The sequence below is a fragment of the Salmo salar genome, chromosome ssa14 (assembly GCF_905237065.1).
Source record: "Salmo salar chromosome ssa14, Ssal_v3.1, whole genome shotgun sequence".
In the NCBI taxonomy this organism is placed as follows: Eukaryota; Metazoa; Chordata; class Actinopteri; order Salmoniformes; family Salmonidae; genus Salmo; species Salmo salar.
The window spans coordinates 7,761,375-7,780,734 of NC_059455.1; the positions used below are offsets into that span (position 1 = coordinate 7,761,375).

The window sequence follows — 19,360 nt, forward strand, 5'->3', positions numbered from 1 at the left end:
TGCTTCTGTGGACAGGTGTCTTTTTTACAGGTAACAAGCTGCGGTTAGGAGCACTCCCTTTAAGAGTGTGCTCCTAATCTCAGCTTGTTACCTGTATAAAAGACACCTGGGAGCCAGAAATCTTTCTGATTGAGAGGGGGTCAAATACTTATTTCCCTCATTAAAATGCAAATCAATGTATAACATTTTTGACATGCGTTTTTCTGGATATTTGTGTTGTTATTCTGTCTCTCACTGTTCAAATAAACCTACCATTAAAATTATAGACTGATCCTTTCTTTATCAGTGGGCAAACATACAAAATCAGCAGGGGATCAAATACTTTCCCCCCCCCCCACTGTATAGAGTGAAATAGATATTTAAAGACATTGGTAACTAGTCTTTACATAATGCTCAATCCTGCTATAGTAGTTCACTAAACTACACAGTACAGTATGTTGTCCATTGAAGTTGTTGTCTCTGGCTCTTTTGATATCAAATCCAGAATGAATAATAACAAGGTTTGTGGTAGTTTGAAAGGGTTTGATCCACCTTAGGCCAGGAGTGTTTCCAATTCACATGACCGGAGAAGAAAAACACCAGCCCTGTAGTCACAGATGAAAAATGAGGCTATCTTTAATGATAATATTTTGTAATTGCCTACAAATAGGAGCCAGAGTTTTACCTGACTAGGTCATAAGATCAGGAAAATCCAGGCCCCAGAAAAGACACGTACAAATTTTGCCACACCACTTTTGAACCTGTGGTGCCACTTTTGTCATTCACCTGACATGCATTTTAGTAATGATAAAATAAAGATATCACTGTGGGAGATGACTGGACAGTTATCAAGGAAAATACAAAAATAATAGGCACTATTCAATCACCTACAAAATCCCAATTAAAACCCTGCAAGTTTCACTTTACTTGTCATGCATAAATCGGTCAACGTCCTTTCCCATACTGACAGGCTACATTCAGCACCCGAACAGCTCCTGCAGCTCCACCCATATTATAACACTTCACAAAGAGGATTGGCAGCAATAGCAGCCACACGCGTGTGTCTACAACACTTCAGGTGCCCTATGCGATATTGGAAGGGATGGGACTATGAAAGCAATTTGCTCGAGCGTCCAGTTTTCCTCTGTTTTCACTCTCATTCTCCTGCCTGCTCTAGGAGGATTGAAATAGGCGGCTTGTGTTTTACCTCGCCCATGGCTCTGTGTAAAAGCGACTATCTGAGCTCACCGCTGCAATAACATAGCTGTTTATAATTTATAATTAGCTGCTTGGAGTTGGGAAGGCGTCACTTCCAACTAAAAGTGTCTGGGCAGTAAGAGGATTGATTGACTGAAAACATCTGCCCGACACTCGGTTGCAAAGCGTGAACGGCGGTTGGTGGAAGCAAGTAACGTCGAGCATCTCTTTATCGTGGACAAGTAGCAAGTAGCCTAGAGGTTTCGGTAGAAGGCTATCTTTAAATGGCACCTTATGTTATAAAATAGGGATGATACGAAGTAATCGCATAGTAGTTTAACATTAGCGTTCACATTTAGTCGTTGCTCGAAAGGGGTTAGTTTCGGGTTTCAACAGAGAGCAAACGGATTCTTCACTGTGTTGGTAAAAGAAGTCAAAGTATGTGTTTTTTACTAATTCAAATGCTTTTGCAAATGGGATTTGTTTTCGGATCCAATTATGGGTATGTAGAATGGTCGGATAACGACAAAGACGCAGAAATACGAGGAAAGAACCCTTCTATTTACAGCACTCAAAATATCAACAAGGAATCGCTGCACCATCCAACTTATTACCCAGGATCCGCAACGGAGCGCACGGTGGTGGCGCACAAAATCGAAGAGGACCTGCCTAGAGTGGTGACAGCATTCCTGCACACTGGAGACTCTTCGGCTCTTGAACAAGTCAACTGTTCTCGGAGGTATGAGTTGAGTAGCCTCCGCGGTGGAACCAATGTGGCCTCTCATTATTCTCTCCATAGCGTGCTGGACACTATAGCGCACGCGACCAACTTCCTGAACATGATTTTGCAAGCCAACAGGTCGCGAGAGTACAGCCTTCGGAGGGATATTCACTGGTACCACGCGCTGGTTCGGAGTATTCTTGAAGGGGACCCCAAAATTCACAAGGCAGTGGTTACATTCCATAATGATGCTCCAACACCGGGTCCTCACGTTTTCCTTCAAGCGACAAGAACTGACAGGGAAGTGGTCCTCCAGGACCTTTCCAACTCTGCTCACCACCGTCTCAAGAGCAGGAGCCCGGATTCTGAGTGGTTTAACGAGTTCAGGGACCGAAAGAAAATGCACAGTCAGAGAAGGGCGTCAGGCAGAGACGCCACAGCCACTCAAAATAGCTACATTCTGGACAAAGGTCAAATCAAGTGGTCTGCGCCTTACCTGGAATGCGAGCATGGGAATTTCGTACCACACTGGTTACTCACCTTGTCTGCGGGGTTCTATGGGTTGAAGACAAATTCCGCACCCGAGTTCAGGTGAGGCTAAGGCTGTCACTCATGACTGTTTATTTAAAAGTAACACATTCGGTTAAAATGTGCTGCGTCTATTGTTTATTGATTGAAAAAATGTTAGGTAGGCCTAAATATAGTTTTCTGGTCCTGAGTAGACAGCGTTGCTGAACTGACCCGGGCTTTGAAGCAGGTGCATGGAAAAGGGCCCTAATAAATCCTTTCAACACAAACAGTAGGATAAAGCTGCTTCCCCACAACAACGTTTTAAAGTTTACCTAGAGCATCTTATTATGATAGTAACTTTAGACCTATCCTCTATTCTGATGCTTGTGGATAGTTTGCACAGAGCTAGCCATAATTGAAAACAGCATTTGGTCCTGCTATGGTAGTCGAATCTTCAGTAGCTTATAATTGAGAAAGCCAACCCAAACATAACCCATCTATATTCCCTCCACTTTATAAAGAATAGGTCCAGTGAATATGAAATAAATCTTACTCAGTGAATAACTATGAACAAATTATTTGTCCCATCCAGTGATATGCACAGCAAGAGGGCAATACATTAAATTGAGGATATGATAGACATTGTGGGATGTTTGACTAGCCTATAGTTGTTTTCCTGCTTGGCTGATACTTGTGCAATCCAGAAATCAGCCCTAGTGGAAGGAACAGATGGCTTGATAGAATCTCAAAGACATGTAACGCTATACTGTCTATGAACACTGCTGTCTGTCAAAAACAGCTCATGTTTTTTTTTGTAATCACACTGGAAGACTACACTTCCTTTTTGTGTTTGCTGTAAAAACGTAAAACTAAAACAGTAGGCCTAATTAGTTTTACTTTGCTATCATAGCATGCATGGTTCGAAAGACCTGGCTTTGTTGTATGTTTTTGTGCGATAGGTGTTTGAAAGTGTCGGTTAGTTAATTAGGAAACACAAAGTACATCATATTTCAAGGCTCCAGTCCAAATGTGTCCAAAAAATAAATGTAGTCATGAATAAATTATAAAAGACATGCAGTACAATGGCAATCTGAAACCACTTTGAATTTCAAGTCCACTTTACTCCCACTTTACTCCCTCAGTGCTGCTGTGTCCACATAATAATTCCAGCATGTTAGTTTATCACTGAGCTTGATTTGTTTAGGCAGGACTACAGATCTTAATTTGAACCATTTCTCACAGCAGGAAAACAATCTTTCAGCAACAGGAAATGTGAAAAATTATGTGTATTATAACTAATGGACATTTTTGTAGGGGTGATATATTTTTAGTTAGTCTGATATTTTCAAGTGGAAATTACAAACTTTAGAAGTCTTTTTAAACCTTGAATACACTACAAGTTTGCATATCCAGTCGTGAAGGAAAATTATCTGGGACAACAGAGTGATCAAATTAAGATGGTACATGTGTATGTAAGTTAGTCAGTTTTGTGCATTTCTTTAGCATAAATGCAAGATGATCTCAAAGCGGTTGCCTGAGCCGATCCCAAACAATTACCAAAGCCCATATCATTAAGCAAGGGGCTCTGGTATGGAGTGCTGCAGGTACAGCAAAAGTTTAGCCTAGTTCTAACCAAGCACCACAACTGACTCTACTCATTTACAACACCAACTAAGCTGATTTATTAATATCAGTGATTGGCAAAATTTCACCTACCTGGCCTCCCAGGGATTCCATGACCAGGGTTGCCCACCCTTGCTCTAGTCCCTTGTTGAAACCTTTTCACAGATTAAAAAGGTTTTGATAGGTCTCTGCAATAGGGTAAGAACTGTCATGATGCTTGCTCACACCGATCCAGACAATTCAGATCTGGAAGGGGATAAACAAATGCCTATGTGTAGAAAGGTATTATTTGGCATTGGACCATTGTTGACGTGTCTCCACTACAAATTTGATACATTAGCAGCCAGACAAAGACCCCTGCTGTTGCTGCTTAGCAAAAAATCATTGCTATCAACCATATCAACCTTGGAGCTGCTTTTAAGACTTTTCGGATTTCAAGTCCAATGTACTTGATTTCTAAAGTTCAGTCCTCTCTTTTTATGGCCACGAACACAACATGACAGGCATTTTATGAGGACATTGGTATTAAGCCATCGGCGAGATGACCTTTAATTAGCTGCGAAAGTAACTGCTTCTACTGGTTTTTAAAGAGCTGGTTACTGTTCAAAATTTCAGAATGTCCTGAGGGCACATTAAAACTCAATTGACATTCCCACAAATGGATGTGGCATCGTCGTCTAGTGATTAGCAGCAGCAGCATGACTTTAAGAACAGGCCTGTGGATTCGGTTTTACAACTACAACCCCAACATGTCGAGATCAAAGAGATTCCCACTGCACTGTCTCGTCTCTCTTTCTTTTTCTGAGTTTGTGGGCCAACTCTTTAGATGTACATCCAAAGCAATCTATTCACCTGAAGGATAAAAGAAGCCAAGACAGATCGTGTTTTTTTTGTGTAAACCTAATCAAAATGTAAATAATTCCAGTGTGCTTTTTTGGAGGATATGCAGAATGAGAACATTGGCTTTGAGCTTGAGGTATTGGTCCATGTCCTCTGAGGCGTCTCCTCTCTTTCCTCAAAGCTGGATACAGGTTCATTTAGATCTCATTTATTTTATCCATTTAGTAAGCCTATAACACATTGGTAGAGAGATTATTTCATATAACGCTGTTTGGTAATGGTTTGTTTGGATTAGACTGGCTATACGGTCATTGTTGGGCTTGCTAAGTGCTACCAAATATGGTTAAGTACTACTTAATTAATTTTTGGGGGTATCTTTACTATTTATATTTGACAGCTTTGACTTTTACTCCACTACATTCCTATAGAAAATAATATACTTTCTACGCCATCCAATTTCCTTGACACCCAAAAATACTTACATTTTGAATGCTTAGCAGGACAGGAAAATTGTCCAGTTCACGTACTTATCAAGAGAAAATCCCTGGTCATCCCTACTGCAACTGATCTGGCAGACTCATTAAACACAAATGCTATGTTTGTAAATGATGTCTGAGTGTGCCCCTCCCTGGCTATCCATACATTTAAAAAACAAGAAAATCATGCCGCCTGGTTTGCTTAATATAAGGAATTTGAAATGATTAACACTTTTACTTTTACGTTGGACACTTAAATACATTTTAGCAATTCTATTTACTTTTGATACTTAAGTATATTTAAAACCAAATACTTTTATACTTTTACTCAAGTGGTATTTATTGGGTGACTTTCACTTTTATCTGGTCATTTTCTATTATGGTACAGTATCTGTGATTTTACTCAAGTATGACAATTGGGTACTTTTTCCACCACTGGTTATGTATGGCTGTATGGTTTTGTTTCTAGCAGAGTGACTTAAAAAGATAATCCCTCCTGCTTGGTGATTACCCCATGAATCCTCACATTCTCGCACACATTTTTTCTCACCTTCCTTCTCTCCCTCCCACACGCACACAGATTATTCCACTCATCAACACTTCCTCTATCACAGTTACATGTTCTTTCTTTCCCGTCTTATTCTGGCGCCTGGGGAAAGATGGCATGAGCCTCAGCCTTTTTTTCTTCATGGGTGTTTGTTCCAATTCCCACCAGACAGATGGAGCTAATGGTTGTCAGGCTCCTCTTGAGAACAACCCCTGAGGCCTGGGCATTTTAAGAGAGGGAGAAAGAGAGATGGAGATAGAGGGGCAGACTGACAGACTGGGTGAATTGGGAGATATTGTTAGATTTTTTTAATAAAGAGTGGCAAGATTGCCAGACACAGAAATACAGAGATCAGGGGGATTAGTGGCAGACTGAGAAAAAAAAAAGTTAAGAAAGAGAGGGAAAAGGAAAGCAAAAGAGACTAACAGACAGAGACTGAATAAAGAGAGCGACCCACCAGGGGCCCATTTGATCATCTTAAACTACATGAAAGAGAACACCTGATGGCAGGCTGGGAGCTAGCCCCGCCCCCTCCCCGTCCATATAATCATATTTATTGTAGTCTAGAAGTCTAAACTGATCCTAGATCAGCACTCCTACTCTCAGACTTTTTATGTATACGGGCCCTGAACAATAGCTATCCAGTTGTCCAAATGCAAACTGTGGATATGTGAAGGTGCTTTGGATGCAAGCCAATGCAGTAGCCTAATTAATCATGTGCCAGTAGATAGCGTGTGTGTGCAATATTGTCTCCCAGAGGTAAGCAACATCAAGCGCACCATCAGTCTATTGATTTACTGTAAGCCTAAAATACATTTATGTTTTGGTTACAGTAAACATGATGCTCAGAGCTGGAGTCGACATAATTCAATTGGGCTATTTAAGCTTGGCTACTTCTCTCATTAGGGAACATTTAAATAAAGATTTTTTTATTTGACATAACATATAAACCAGATACACAGGATATAGTTTTTGTTGTTGCAGTTGATGTTAAATTGGACAAAATACTCTGGCATTCAGTGCTCATACCAGTTTTTGCCTTGAATAGTTTATTTCCCTCAATAGTTCACCTGTAGACATTGGACCAAAGTAGAGACCCTGTTATAGATGATGTCACAATGGATTGCAACATTTGCGGTTCTTTCTTTCTTTCTTTCTTTCTTTCTTTCTTTCTTTCTTTCTTTCTTTCTTTCTTTCTTTCTTTCTTTCTTTCTTTCTTTCTTTCTTTCTTTCTTTCTTTCTTTCTTTCTTTCTTTCTTTCTTTCTTTCTTTCTTTCTTTCTTTCTTTCTTTCTTTCTTTCTTTCTTTCTTTCTTTCTTTCTTACGCTAAAAGAGACATCTGAGTGTAAGCTAACTGCTCTCTCTAACCTCTATGCACCCCTCTCTCTGTGTCTCTGTCTCCTCTTACAGGGGTGTGGTTCGAGTGGATGTCAACCTACAGGATGTGGACATTGACCAGTGCTCCAGCAGTGGCTGGTTTGCTGGAACTCACCGATGTAACGTGACCAGCATGGAAGTGAGTCTACTTCCATTCATCCGTTCAACTTTCCATCCGTTCATCCATCCATCCATCCATCCATCCATCCATCCATCCATAGTTCATACATTGGTGGTGTGTGCTTCCTACACTTTACATGCAAACACAAACACCCCCTCTTGGTAAAAACATGGTTGTAATTGTTAATCCCAGTACTACATCTAGTGGCGCTTCCACAAATGTTTTGCTAACAAAAAATCATACAGTACATAAAGACCTTAGTAAGAATGCAGTACATTGCTTCTTTGCAAACAATGTACTGTATGTCCCTCTGAATATAATTGGTAATGCATATACAAATTCTGGGTACTTGTCAAGATAACAAATACACATCCTATATCTCTACTGCTACTGGGGAAATCAATGAAGGCATGAGAACAAAAACAATCGTGCCCTCGGTATTGTTTCTCTTGGTGTGAAGTTTATTGTTGAAATGTTCTTTGTCTCCATGTAGACAGTAAATTCACTCTTGTGAGCAGCAGTGCAGATTTATTTTTGTGTAGGTTTATCTTTGTTGTTATGTAAAGAATAGCAAGATTAACAGAGCTCTGTAGCAATATTTGCATTGAATATGCAGGAAGGATGCTGCATATAAGCCTTTGCTTGTGGGCGTGTATTGTTCACGGCTTAATACAGTGTAAAACACTCTGGAAGTGAAATGAGGTTTTTACTAGTGTTTTCATGACTGGCGCTGGAGAGACATCATGTTTTATCACACTCAGAGTGCAGGCTATATCGACAGAACCATCCGTCTTCCAAGTTGTTGATGCTGTGTGTGTGAAGAAGGGGTGTGTGTGTGGTTTGGTTTGGTTTGGTTTTACTATCCTTGTGGCGACCAGAAGTCCTCACAAGGATAGTAAAACAAGGAATATTTGGACGTGTGGACATTTCGGCGGTCCCCACAAGGAAAATTGCTTTTTCAGGCTTAGGGGTTAGGTTTAGGTTTAGGGTTACAATTAGCGCTAGGGTAAGAATTACGGTTACACGGGGAAAGTGGCGGCACACTGAGAGGACGCGTTGTGCATAGCACTCAGAGAAATTCATATATAATTTAGTTTTGACCACATTTATGCTGTTAACCTACTAAAAAAGCAAGTAGACATAACGCTATCGCTTACCAGCTCCAAAACAAGATGCCTCCTAAAAAGACAGACCTTCCTAAACCCTCAATTACCTCCCCATCAAAGACGGACAATGAGGCAGCACCTGCCTGGTTCAAGATGGAGATGGATAATGCCATCGTTCGAATACAATATCTGCCCGACTCAACAAAATTGATTAAATCATGCATCAACTACACCAAGACCAACTGGCCACAAGTGAGCGGTTAACCCAGTTGGAAATCAGGCACTCTAACCATGAGATCGCAATTGTTGATGTACGCAAAGATGTGGAGGAAACGGACAAGAAGCTAGCAGACTCCATCTTGAAGCTAGAGGAAAAGGTTGATGTCCTCAAATATTCAGTGGCGCAGCAACCTCAGGATCAAAGACTTCCCTGAGGGAGTTGAAGGACACAATGCAATTGCATTCTTACAGGAATGGCTACCCAAGCTACTGGACCTACCCTAGGCTCACCCACTTGAAATGGAAAGGGCTCAACGTACGCAACAGAGAAGATCACCTGGTCAGGTAGGGCCTCCCAGAGATTTCGTTATCAAGCTGCTCCGCTACCAGGACACCATCAGCATACTCAAGGCCTCCAGAGCAAAGGGGGACATACGGTTTGGGGAATCCCACATCATGATCTTTCATGATCTCTCACCAGCACTTCACAAGAGGGGGATGGCATTCACTCCAATCAAGAGGCTGCTGAGATTGTTGGGACTGACATACAGCCTGTGCCACTTGGCTATCCTGTGGACTCAACTTGCAAGCCTCCCCCTTTTTCCTCCAAACATAACAAGGGTCATTATGGCCAAACAGTTATATTTTTGCTTCATCAGACCAGAGGACATTTCTCCAAAAAGTACGATCTTTGTCCCCGTGTGCAGTTGCAAACCGTAGTCTGGCTTTTTTATGGCGGTTTTGGATCAGTGGCTTCTTCCTTGCTGAGTGGCCTTTCAGGTTATGCCGATATAGGACTCATTTTACTGTGCATATAGATACTTTTGTACCGGTTTCCTCCAGCGTCTTCACAAGGTCCTTTGCTGTTGTTCTTGGATTGATTTGCACTTTTCGCACCAAAGTATGTTCATCTCTAGGAGACAGAACGCGTCTCCTTCCTGAGTGGTATGACGGCTGCGTGGTCCCATGGTGTTTATACTTGCGTACTATTGTTGTACAGATGAACGTGGTACCTTCAGGCGTATGGAAATTGCTCCCAAGGATGAACCAGACTTGTGGAGGTCTCCAATTTATTTTCTGAGGTCTTGGCTTATTTATTTTGATTTCCCATGATGTCAAGCAAAGAGGCACTGAGTTTGAAGGTAGGCCTTGAAATGCATCCACAGGGACTCCTCCAATTGACTCAAATTATATCAATTAGCCTATCACGCTTCTAAAGCTTCTAAACGCTTCTAAAGCCATGACATCATTTTATGGAATTTTTCAAGCTGTTTAAAGGCACAGTCAACTTAGTGTATGTAAACGTCTGACCCTCTGGTATTGTGATACAGTGAATTATAAGTGAAATAATCTGTCTGTAAACAATTGTTGGAAAAATGACTTGTGTCATGCACAAAGTAGATGGCCTAACTGACTTGCCAAAACTATAGTTTGTTAACAAGAAATTTTTGTGAATTGTTTGAAAAACTATTTTTAATGACTCCAACCTAAGTTTGGGTTATCTTCTGACTTCAACTATATATATATTAGTCGACAGAGGTGATGGCTATACACAATGGGGGAAAAAAAGTATAATTTAATTTATCTTGGGGACACCATGCATAGCAGGGTTAGGTAAGTGGGAATGTGTTAACATTTAGCTGTAATAGCCTCAATAGAGTTGGGTTGTTTCACTATCTCTGTTGGGGAGAGAGTAGACAGGGGGTTGGGGAGGGGGATTGATTCTAGCTCACACAGGTTGGAGAGATTTAGGCTTATATACCAGTTATTGTACCTTTTCATTTGTTTTACATTTTTCTCCTAACCCTAACCCTCAATATATTTACATCTCTCATTCTAATTTGCCTCAGTCTAACCCCTAAACGTCTGCCCCTAATACTCATAATCTCATAATTTGGAATGTGAAGGGTTTAAACAGACCTGTGAAATGTATCTTAAGCTACCTGAAGCAGCATAAGGTGGATATAGCCCTTCTACAGGAGACTCATTTAACAGACGCTGAGCACAGCAAGCTTAGAATAGAATGGGTTGGTCAGGTGTATTTTTCCTCTTTTACTTCTCACTCTAGCCATACTAAGCCACAGTGCTTGTTGGCTTCAATTACAATCACAGATTGAGGATTGGGGGGTAGGTTTGTGATCATACAAGGCTGTATTGATTCTGTGCCCTTGTGCATTGTGAATGTTTATGGGACAAACTCTGATGACCCTACATTTTATCAAAATCTGTTTCTTAAATTAAGTTGCCCTTCGTCACAGATTATCATTGGAGGAGACTTAATTTGGTTTTGGACTCAGCCAATGATAGATCCTCCTCTAAGGTGACTAACCTCACACAGGCAGCTAGAATGTTGAAAAGGGAAATGAAAACATTTGGACTCATAGATATATGTAGACTTCTCAATCAGTCGGCCAAGGAATACTCATGTTCCTCTCCTGGCCATAATTGCTATTCGAGAATTGACCTATTACCTATTATTTTGACCTATTATTTCCTATTACCAGTGGGTAAGGCCTCTTGATTCCCATTTGTGAATATCTAGCCAGAATCCCTATCGGACCATTCACCGCTGGAGGTTAGGGTCATATCTCCTCTATGACACTAACTTTGTAACATTTATAAATGCACAAATGTATATATTTTTAAGTATTAATACTAATTCTGCATCCCCTGCAATTGTATGGGGGACCCTAAAAGCATATTTAAGGGGACAGATAATCTCGTATAGAGCCAGTGAGGGGAAGATATATACAGCCAAAGTAGAATTCTTGAAAAGAGAAATTAAAGACCTTGAGAACAAACATAGCACAACATTTGAGGATGCAACGAAACAAAAACTGACCTCAAAACAGCTAGAATAGAACACCTTAATGACGTGTAAAGCAGAACATGCGCTCACTAGACTTAAACAGAACTATTACGAACATGGAGATAAAGCAGGAAGGTTACTTGCCTGGCAAATAACAAGGGAAGAAGCCAAGAGAGCCATAGGTTCAATTACATTGCCTAGTAACGTTGTAGTCCAGAGTACTGATTATATTAACTTGGCATTCAAGAGCTTTTATGAGAACCTATACATGTCAGGTTAGAGAGAGAGAGAGAGAGAGAGAGAGTGAATAGACACAGAGAGCATGGGCTCCTGAGTTCTTCTGCAAAAATATAGAATTAGAGTTGGATAATGTAGATAAACTATAATTTTTTGCAAGGACTTCTACAGGATACCAACCTCAACATCAAAACCTTCATTCCAATTAACAATTACATTAAAAAAATATATATAAGCTTAATATATAAGGGTACCAAGCTGCTAGGAAAGAATCTGACTGAAATTAGCGCTGAAGTGTGAAGTGAGAGGTGTAAAAACTCTTGAGCCTAACAATGGAAGGAGAGTTTCACAGCCCCTCCCCACCCAAATGCAGAGGCCTTTGAAGCCCCCTTCATCTGTGCAGAGAAGATATCATCCTCAGAATCCCCAAAATACAACAGCCACAGGACAACTTTGTTTGGATGTCATAAAGGACCATTTGCCGATACTGATATAGCTAGCTAACGACCTCCTTTTCCACGTGGAAAAGACCGATAGAGACTTGCTAGCTACATTAGCTAGCTAGCTGGGATTTTCTACAAGGAATCTGCCTTCCGAAAAAGCTTCTCCCAAGTGGGTGGGACACCTACTCCCGTTGCCTGCTGCACTGCTACTTGGATTCCACCTGGCAATCTGTTCACTGTCTGCCCTGGCCTGTCTCCCCTGTCAGGTATATGTACCCCCCGACACACTCCCCCCTCTCTCCCAAGCTTTCACTTGCCTCCAGCACACATGCACTGTTGAGGCGAGTGATTCTGAACTTACAATGGCTAGCCCCAAGTTGCTATATTTTTTTGCTTGTGCTTTATGCTATTTGCCTCATGACTCATGACCCACACACCCACACACGGGACTCTGACTCTCTTTTGGTTACACAGACTCTTGGCCTCCCATCCTATTCTAACCATTTCTCACCAGCTTTGTATTCATGTTACCTGATGAAATTGCTGAACAATATGATCTTGTTGCCATCTAATGCACATTCAAATGTTATAAATAAACACTGCAGAGCTCTCCCTGCCCTCTGCTGTGCCTTGATTGTATTACTGTTGATTATATCTGGAAATGTTCATGTACACCCTGGCCCATCTACTGTTGCTAGCCCCAATTCTGACTTGTGCTCTGATATCTGCTTCACTGATTTCTGCTCTTGTAAAAGCCTGGGTTTTCTGCACGGTAACACTAGAAGCTTATTACCTAAAATTGATCCATTGAAAGTGTGGGTTTACTGCTCCAATCCAGATGTGTTGGTCATTACTGAGATGTGGTTAAGAAAGAGTGTTTTGAACACTGATGTTAACCTTTCTGGTTATAACCTTTTTCGGCTAGACAGATCTTCCAAAGACGGTGGAGTGGCAGTCTTTACCAAGGAACACTTTCAGTGCTCGTTTGTCTCCACCAAGTCTGTACCCTAACAATTTGATTTGTTGGTTTTACGCATTAAACTTTCAAATAACTCTTTGTTGACTGTTGCTGGCCTAAATCGGCCACCATTAGCTCCGGCCTTTACCCTAAATGCCCTAAGCTCTCTCCTGGCCCCTTACACTAAGTCTGAATTTGTCCTGCTAGGTGACATAAACTGGGACATGCTTAAACCACCTGACCAGGTCCTAAACAATGGGACTCCCTAAATCTTTCTCAGATTATTACCAATCCCACAAGGTATGACTCAAAACACCCAGAAAAGCTTACTCTCCTTTGATGTTATCCTTACAAATAATCCTGATAGGTATCAGTCTGGTGTTTTCTATAATGCCCTTAGTGATCACTGTTTTACAGCCTGTGTTCGCAATGGCTGCTCAGTGAAACGACTTGTCCTGACTTGTCATAGACGCTTGTTAAAAACTTTTATGAGCAACCCTTCCTTCATGATCTGGCCTCTGTAAATTGGTATAGAATCAGCTTGATCCCCTCTGTCGAAGATGCTTGGACCTTCTTTTTTATATTTTCAGTGGTATCGTTTACAAATACCTGCCCATAAAGAAAATGAGAATTCTAAACGTGATCTGGCTGCAATTTATATTGACTTAGCCAAAGCTTTTGATACGGTAGACCATTCCATTCTTGTGGGCTAGCTAAGGAGTATTGGTTTCTCTGATGGGTCTTTGGCCTGGTTTGCTAACTACCTCTCTCAAAGAGGGCAGTGTATAAAGTCAGAACATCTGCTGTCTCAGCCACTGCCTGGCACCAAGGGAGTACCCCAAGGCTCAATGCTAGGCCCCATGTTTTTCTCAATTTACATCAACAACATAGTTCAAGCAGCTGGAAGCTCTCTCATCCATGTATATGCAGATGTTACAGTCTTATACTCAGCTGGCCCATCCCTGGATTTTGTGTTAAACTCTACAACAAAGCTTTCTTAGTGTCCAACAAACTTTCTCTGCCCTTAACCTTGTTCTGAACACCTCCAAAACAAAGGTGATGTGGTTTGGTAAGAAGAATGCCCCTCTCCCCACCGGTGTGATTACTACCTTGAGGGTTTTTAGCGCTTGAGGTAGTCACCTCATACAAGTACTTGAGGGTATGGCTAGATGACCTATCCTCTATTGTAATCTCTCCTCTTCCACCACAGCTGCCAAACTAACCCTGATTCAGATGACCATCCTACCCATGCTAGATTATGGAGAAGTAATTTATTGATCGGCGGGTAAGGGTGCTGTCAAGCGGCTAAATGTACTTTACCATTCGGCCATCAGATTTGCCACCAATGCTCCTTATAGGACACATCACTGCACTCTACTCTGTAAACTGGTAATCTCTGTATATACGTCGCAAGACCCACTGGTTCATGCTTATTTATAAAACTCTCTTAGGCCTCACTCCCCCTATTCTGAGATACATACTGCAGCCCTCATCCTCCACATACAAAACCCGTTCCGCCAGTCACATTTTGATAAAGGTCCCCAAAGCACACACATCCCTGGGTCGCTCCTCTTTTCACTTCGCTGCAGCTAGTGGCTGGAACGAGCTGCAAAAAACACTCAAACTGGATCGTTTTATCTCCATCTCTTCATTCAAAGACTTAATCATGGACACATACTGACAGTTGTGGCTGCTTCGCGTGAGGAATATATGTATGTGTATGTGTGTGTGTGTGTGTGTGTGTGTGTGTGTGTGTGTATATACATACATACATACATACATACATACATACATACATACATACATACATACATACATACATACATACATACATACATACATACATGTATATATGTGTATATATAGTTTTTAATCCTAGCCCTCATCCCCGCATGAGGCCTTTTGCCTTCTTAACTGACTTGTCTAGTTAAATAAATAAATGTCTAAAGGAGGTTCGTCAGAAATGATGCAGGGGTCTCTGCATAGAGTAAAATTAAAGTCCTTGCCTAATGAAGACAGAGATAATCTTGAAGAGATTGATATGAGTAAACGACCTGGGTTTTATTGTCAAGAGGACAGAGGGGCATTTGTCTTCGAAATAGACCATCAAATATCAAACGTCTTTCCTGTCGTGAGGCACCGTAATTCCATCATTTTTAATATCTGATGAAATTCAGGAGGCCATTTTTTGCATTACAGGCGAGAAGCAACCTGGGCTGGATGGATGTTCCATTTAATTTTACAAGTCTTTCTTTCCCAAGTTAATTGACCCACTGTGTAATATGATCAAGCCCTCATAACTGTATTCCCCGCCAAGTGCAACTCCTATAGGCCCATATCCCTACTTAATACACGCTATAAAATTCTTGCTAAACTCATAACCCATAGACTCGATGGGGTCTTACCAGGCCTGGTTAATGTAGATCAGACAGGCTTTGTACGAAACTGATCATCGTCAGATAATATTAGGAGATTATTCAATATTATGTATTGTGTGGAGGGTAAACAGGAGCCTGATGGCTGCCTTGGATGTGGAAAAATCATTTGATCTGGAGATTTCTTCTAGACGTTTTAAAGTGTATGAATATGTATCAGACTACAATATAACCGTCCTGTTGCCCAGATTCTGACTAACAACAATATTTCCTCTCAGTTTAAGCTTTCTCGTGGGATCAGGCAGAAATGCCCCCTTTAACCACTCCTTTTTGCCCTGGCTATTGAACCCTTAACGGAAGCTATTAGGTCTCAGGCAGCTATCCATGTTATCCATGGTAGGTGAACGGGAACACACTATTTCTCTCTACGCGGGCAACATCTACTTATCCAAACCAGAGCAATCATTCCAAGCACTAGTAGAAACTTTGAATTAATTCAGTTCCTTTTCAGGCTACAAGATCAATCTGACGAAAAGCATAACCCTTTTCCTGGAGGTCTCAGATAATTACTTATTTAGGACAGCAAATTCCCACAGAAATGACTAACACCTGTAAAGTAAATTATGTGCCATTACTTAAAAAGGCTGGGGAAGAACTAGACAGGTGGCATGATTTCACAAATGTTACTAATTGGACGTGTTAATTGTATCAACATTAATATTAACAATATCAGTCATGCATGTTGTTTTTGTCCGGCCACAGATCTTTATCAACATCACAGGCGAAATTCTCCTTGGCGCAGGATAAATATCTTCTGGCATGACGCATCCACCCCTGACAGGACTCTGCTGAAATGTCACCACAGGCCTTTTCCATTTCCTGGAGAAGGGCATTACGTTCATGGGGTTTGCGATCATACACCTTCCACCGCCATGCTGAAAACAACTTTTCAATGGGGTTGAGAAATGAAGAATTGTAAACCTGGGATGGTGATGGAACCTGAGCAAGCCCGATGGAAACTCACGTTGTTCCAAATTAGAACATACAGTGCATTTGCTGCTCAGGATCACCTGGACCTCTCTGCACTGGCTTAAAAAGACTGTCATGTAAGGGGTTCAGGACATTAAGGAGATTGGCAGTGTTGTATGGTCCAAGGGTGGCATGGAGGTGGAGGACCCAATTGTGGCTCATAGCTGCGGATATGGTGACATTTCCCCTGCATTGGCCAGGTACCTCAATGATGGCGCGTTGACAAATTATGTTCCTTCCTCTCCTCCTCATCTTCGCTAAATCGAATCCAGCCTCATCTATGAATATGTGGTACCTGGCCAGCACAGAGTGAACTCCATGATTATCTGAAATTACAGTAAATGCTGTATAGTAAAGTTCACTGGCAACATCAATGAGTCTGTAATGTTTACCGTTTGTGCTTCACTCTTTGGGAATTCCTTTCAAATGGGACTGTAGATTTGCGTCCGGAGATGGTGTTTCTTAAGGATGCTATGGTTGATAAGCTCACTCTGATGTTATGGAAGATGGCATGGTTTTCAATAATCTGTTGTTGGATTTCCCACAGTCTTAATGGCATTATTTTCAACTAACATGTTCTAATACATTTACATTACATTTAAGTCATTTAGCAGACGCTCTTATCCAGATCGACTTACAAATTGGTGCATTCACCTTATGATATCCAGTGGAACAACCACTTTACAATAGTGCATCTAAATCTTTTAAGGGGGGGGGTTAGAAGGATTACTTTATCCTATCCTAGGTATTCCTTAAAGAGGTGGGGTTTCAGGTGTCTCCGGAAGGTGGTGATTGACTCCGCTGTCCTGGCGTCGTGACGGAGCTTATTCCACCATTGGGGTGCCAGAGCAGCGAACAGTTTTGATTGGGCTGAGCGGGAACTGTGCTTCCTCAGAGGTAGGGGGGCCAGCAGGCCAGAGGTGGATGAACGCAGTGCCCTTGTTTGGGTGTAGGGCCTGATCAGAACCTGAAGGTATGGCGGTGCCGTTCCCTTCACAGCTCCGTAGGCAATCACCATGGTCTTGTAGCGGATGCGAGCTTCAACTGGAAGCCAGTGGAGAGAGCGGAGGAGCGGGGTGACGTGAGAGAACTTGGGAAGGTTGAACACCAGACGGGCTGCGGCGTTCTGGATGAGTTGTAGGGGTTTAATGGCACAGGCAGGGAGCCCAGCCAACAGCGAGTTGCAGTAATCCAGACGGGAGATGACAAGTGCCTGGATTAGGACCTGCGCCGCTTCCTGTGTGAGGCAGGGTCGTACTCTGCGAATGTTGTAGAGCATGAACCTACAGGATCGGGTCACCGTCTTGATGTTAGTGGAGAACGACAGGGTGTTGTCCACGTGGTGGTCATCTTTAAGTTGTACAAAAACAAAATAGTGTACAGTAAACACTACGGTAATATAGTATACAAGATAAACATGTTACAAAGTAGTACAACTCCCAATTTCGTACAGTAATGCATGAAACATTTACTTTGTTTCCCCTTACAGTATGTATTGGAATCTACAGTCTTTACTGTGCTTTATGTTGTACTACTTTTACTACTTAATAGTAGTAGATAGGTCCAATGTATGCAGTACATACCTATTCTCATTTTGGAATGGATGCTATGGTGAAGCGGCTCACTCACTTTGACCCTTGTTTCCAATGGTGGGAAACATTTTCCCAGGATGAGGACAGCAGGAGACTATTCCCATTGCAACCCAAAAGGGAGGGACTAGCTGTGTGGAGAGTGGACAGTGGCTGTGGCTAGAGAACAGCCAATGGAGAGTTGTTTTTAGAATACGGAGGAGGCGGCGTGGTTTATCCACGGCCTGCACTCTCTGCCCACCCTCTCTCAAGGTCAAACCATGGTTGGCCACATGGTCCACCACAGTTGCCCGAATTTCATCGGAGATTACTCTCCTTGTTCATGGTCTTCCTGCACCTCCACCTCTACCCCCACCTCCACCTCTACCTCTCAGCCAAGTTTGCTTCCGTTGTTCTCCAAACACAGGAGTACTCACCTGTGGCGTTTTTATCCATACCAAAGGTCTGATTGCAAAGTAAACATTTATGCAATTAGTGTTTGTACATGTGAAAGTGATCAATTGGTAATTGAGCTTAGCTTGTTGAACAGTGTTGCTTTTCATATGTGTCACGTCCTGACCAGTAAAAGGGGTTATTTGTCATTGTAGTTTGGTCAGGGCATGGCAGGGGGTGTTTGTTTTGTGTGTTTCTGTGTTTTTGGTTTATGTTCTATATTTTCTATGTGTATATCTAATTTTCTATTTCTATGTTGGGTTTTTGGCAATGACCTCCAATTAGAGGAAGCTGGTTGTCTCTAATTGGAGGCCATATTTAGTTGGGTTTGTTTTCACTTGTGTTTTGTGGGTGGTTATTTTCTCTATAGCCTGGGAGCCTTATGGAACTGTTATCGTCATTTGTTTATTTTGTTTTGAGTGATCTTTAATAAATTAAGAAGATGAGCACTTTACCCGCTGCACCTTTGTCCAATCCTTACGACGCCCGTGACAGAACCACCCACCAAAAGAGGACCAAGCAGCAGAAGAAGGAGCAGAAGGAGAAATATTTGGAGTCATGGACATGGGAGGAAATCTTAAACGGAAAGGGACCCTGGAGGCAGGCTGGGGAGTACCGGCGACCGAGGGAGGAACTAGAGGCAGCAAAGGCAGAACGACGTTTCTGGGAGAAGGAATTAAGGGAGCTACATGAGGCCGAGAGGCATCCCCGCCCCAATTTTTTTTTTTGGGGGGGGCACAGTCAGGATGGAGACCTGAGGCAACTCCCCGTG

The 19,360-nt window shown here is 41.9% G+C and overlaps 1 protein-coding gene across 1 annotated transcript in view; it reads left to right on the forward strand.

The window, feature by feature from the left end:
• The first annotated feature begins 1,017 nt into the window (after nucleotides 1–1,017).
• Nucleotides 1,018–19,360, forward strand: part of LOC106568695 (probable G-protein coupled receptor 158) — an 84,257-nt gene continuing 65,914 nt past the window's right edge. The window contains exons 1-2 of the mRNA XM_014139260.2: nucleotides 1,018–2,488; nucleotides 7,304–7,409. Coding sequence (XP_013994735.2) covers nucleotides 1,617–2,488; nucleotides 7,304–7,409 — 978 coding nt within the window. The 5' untranslated portion in view covers nucleotides 1,018–1,616. The remainder of the gene's footprint in view (nucleotides 2,489–7,303; nucleotides 7,410–19,360) is intronic.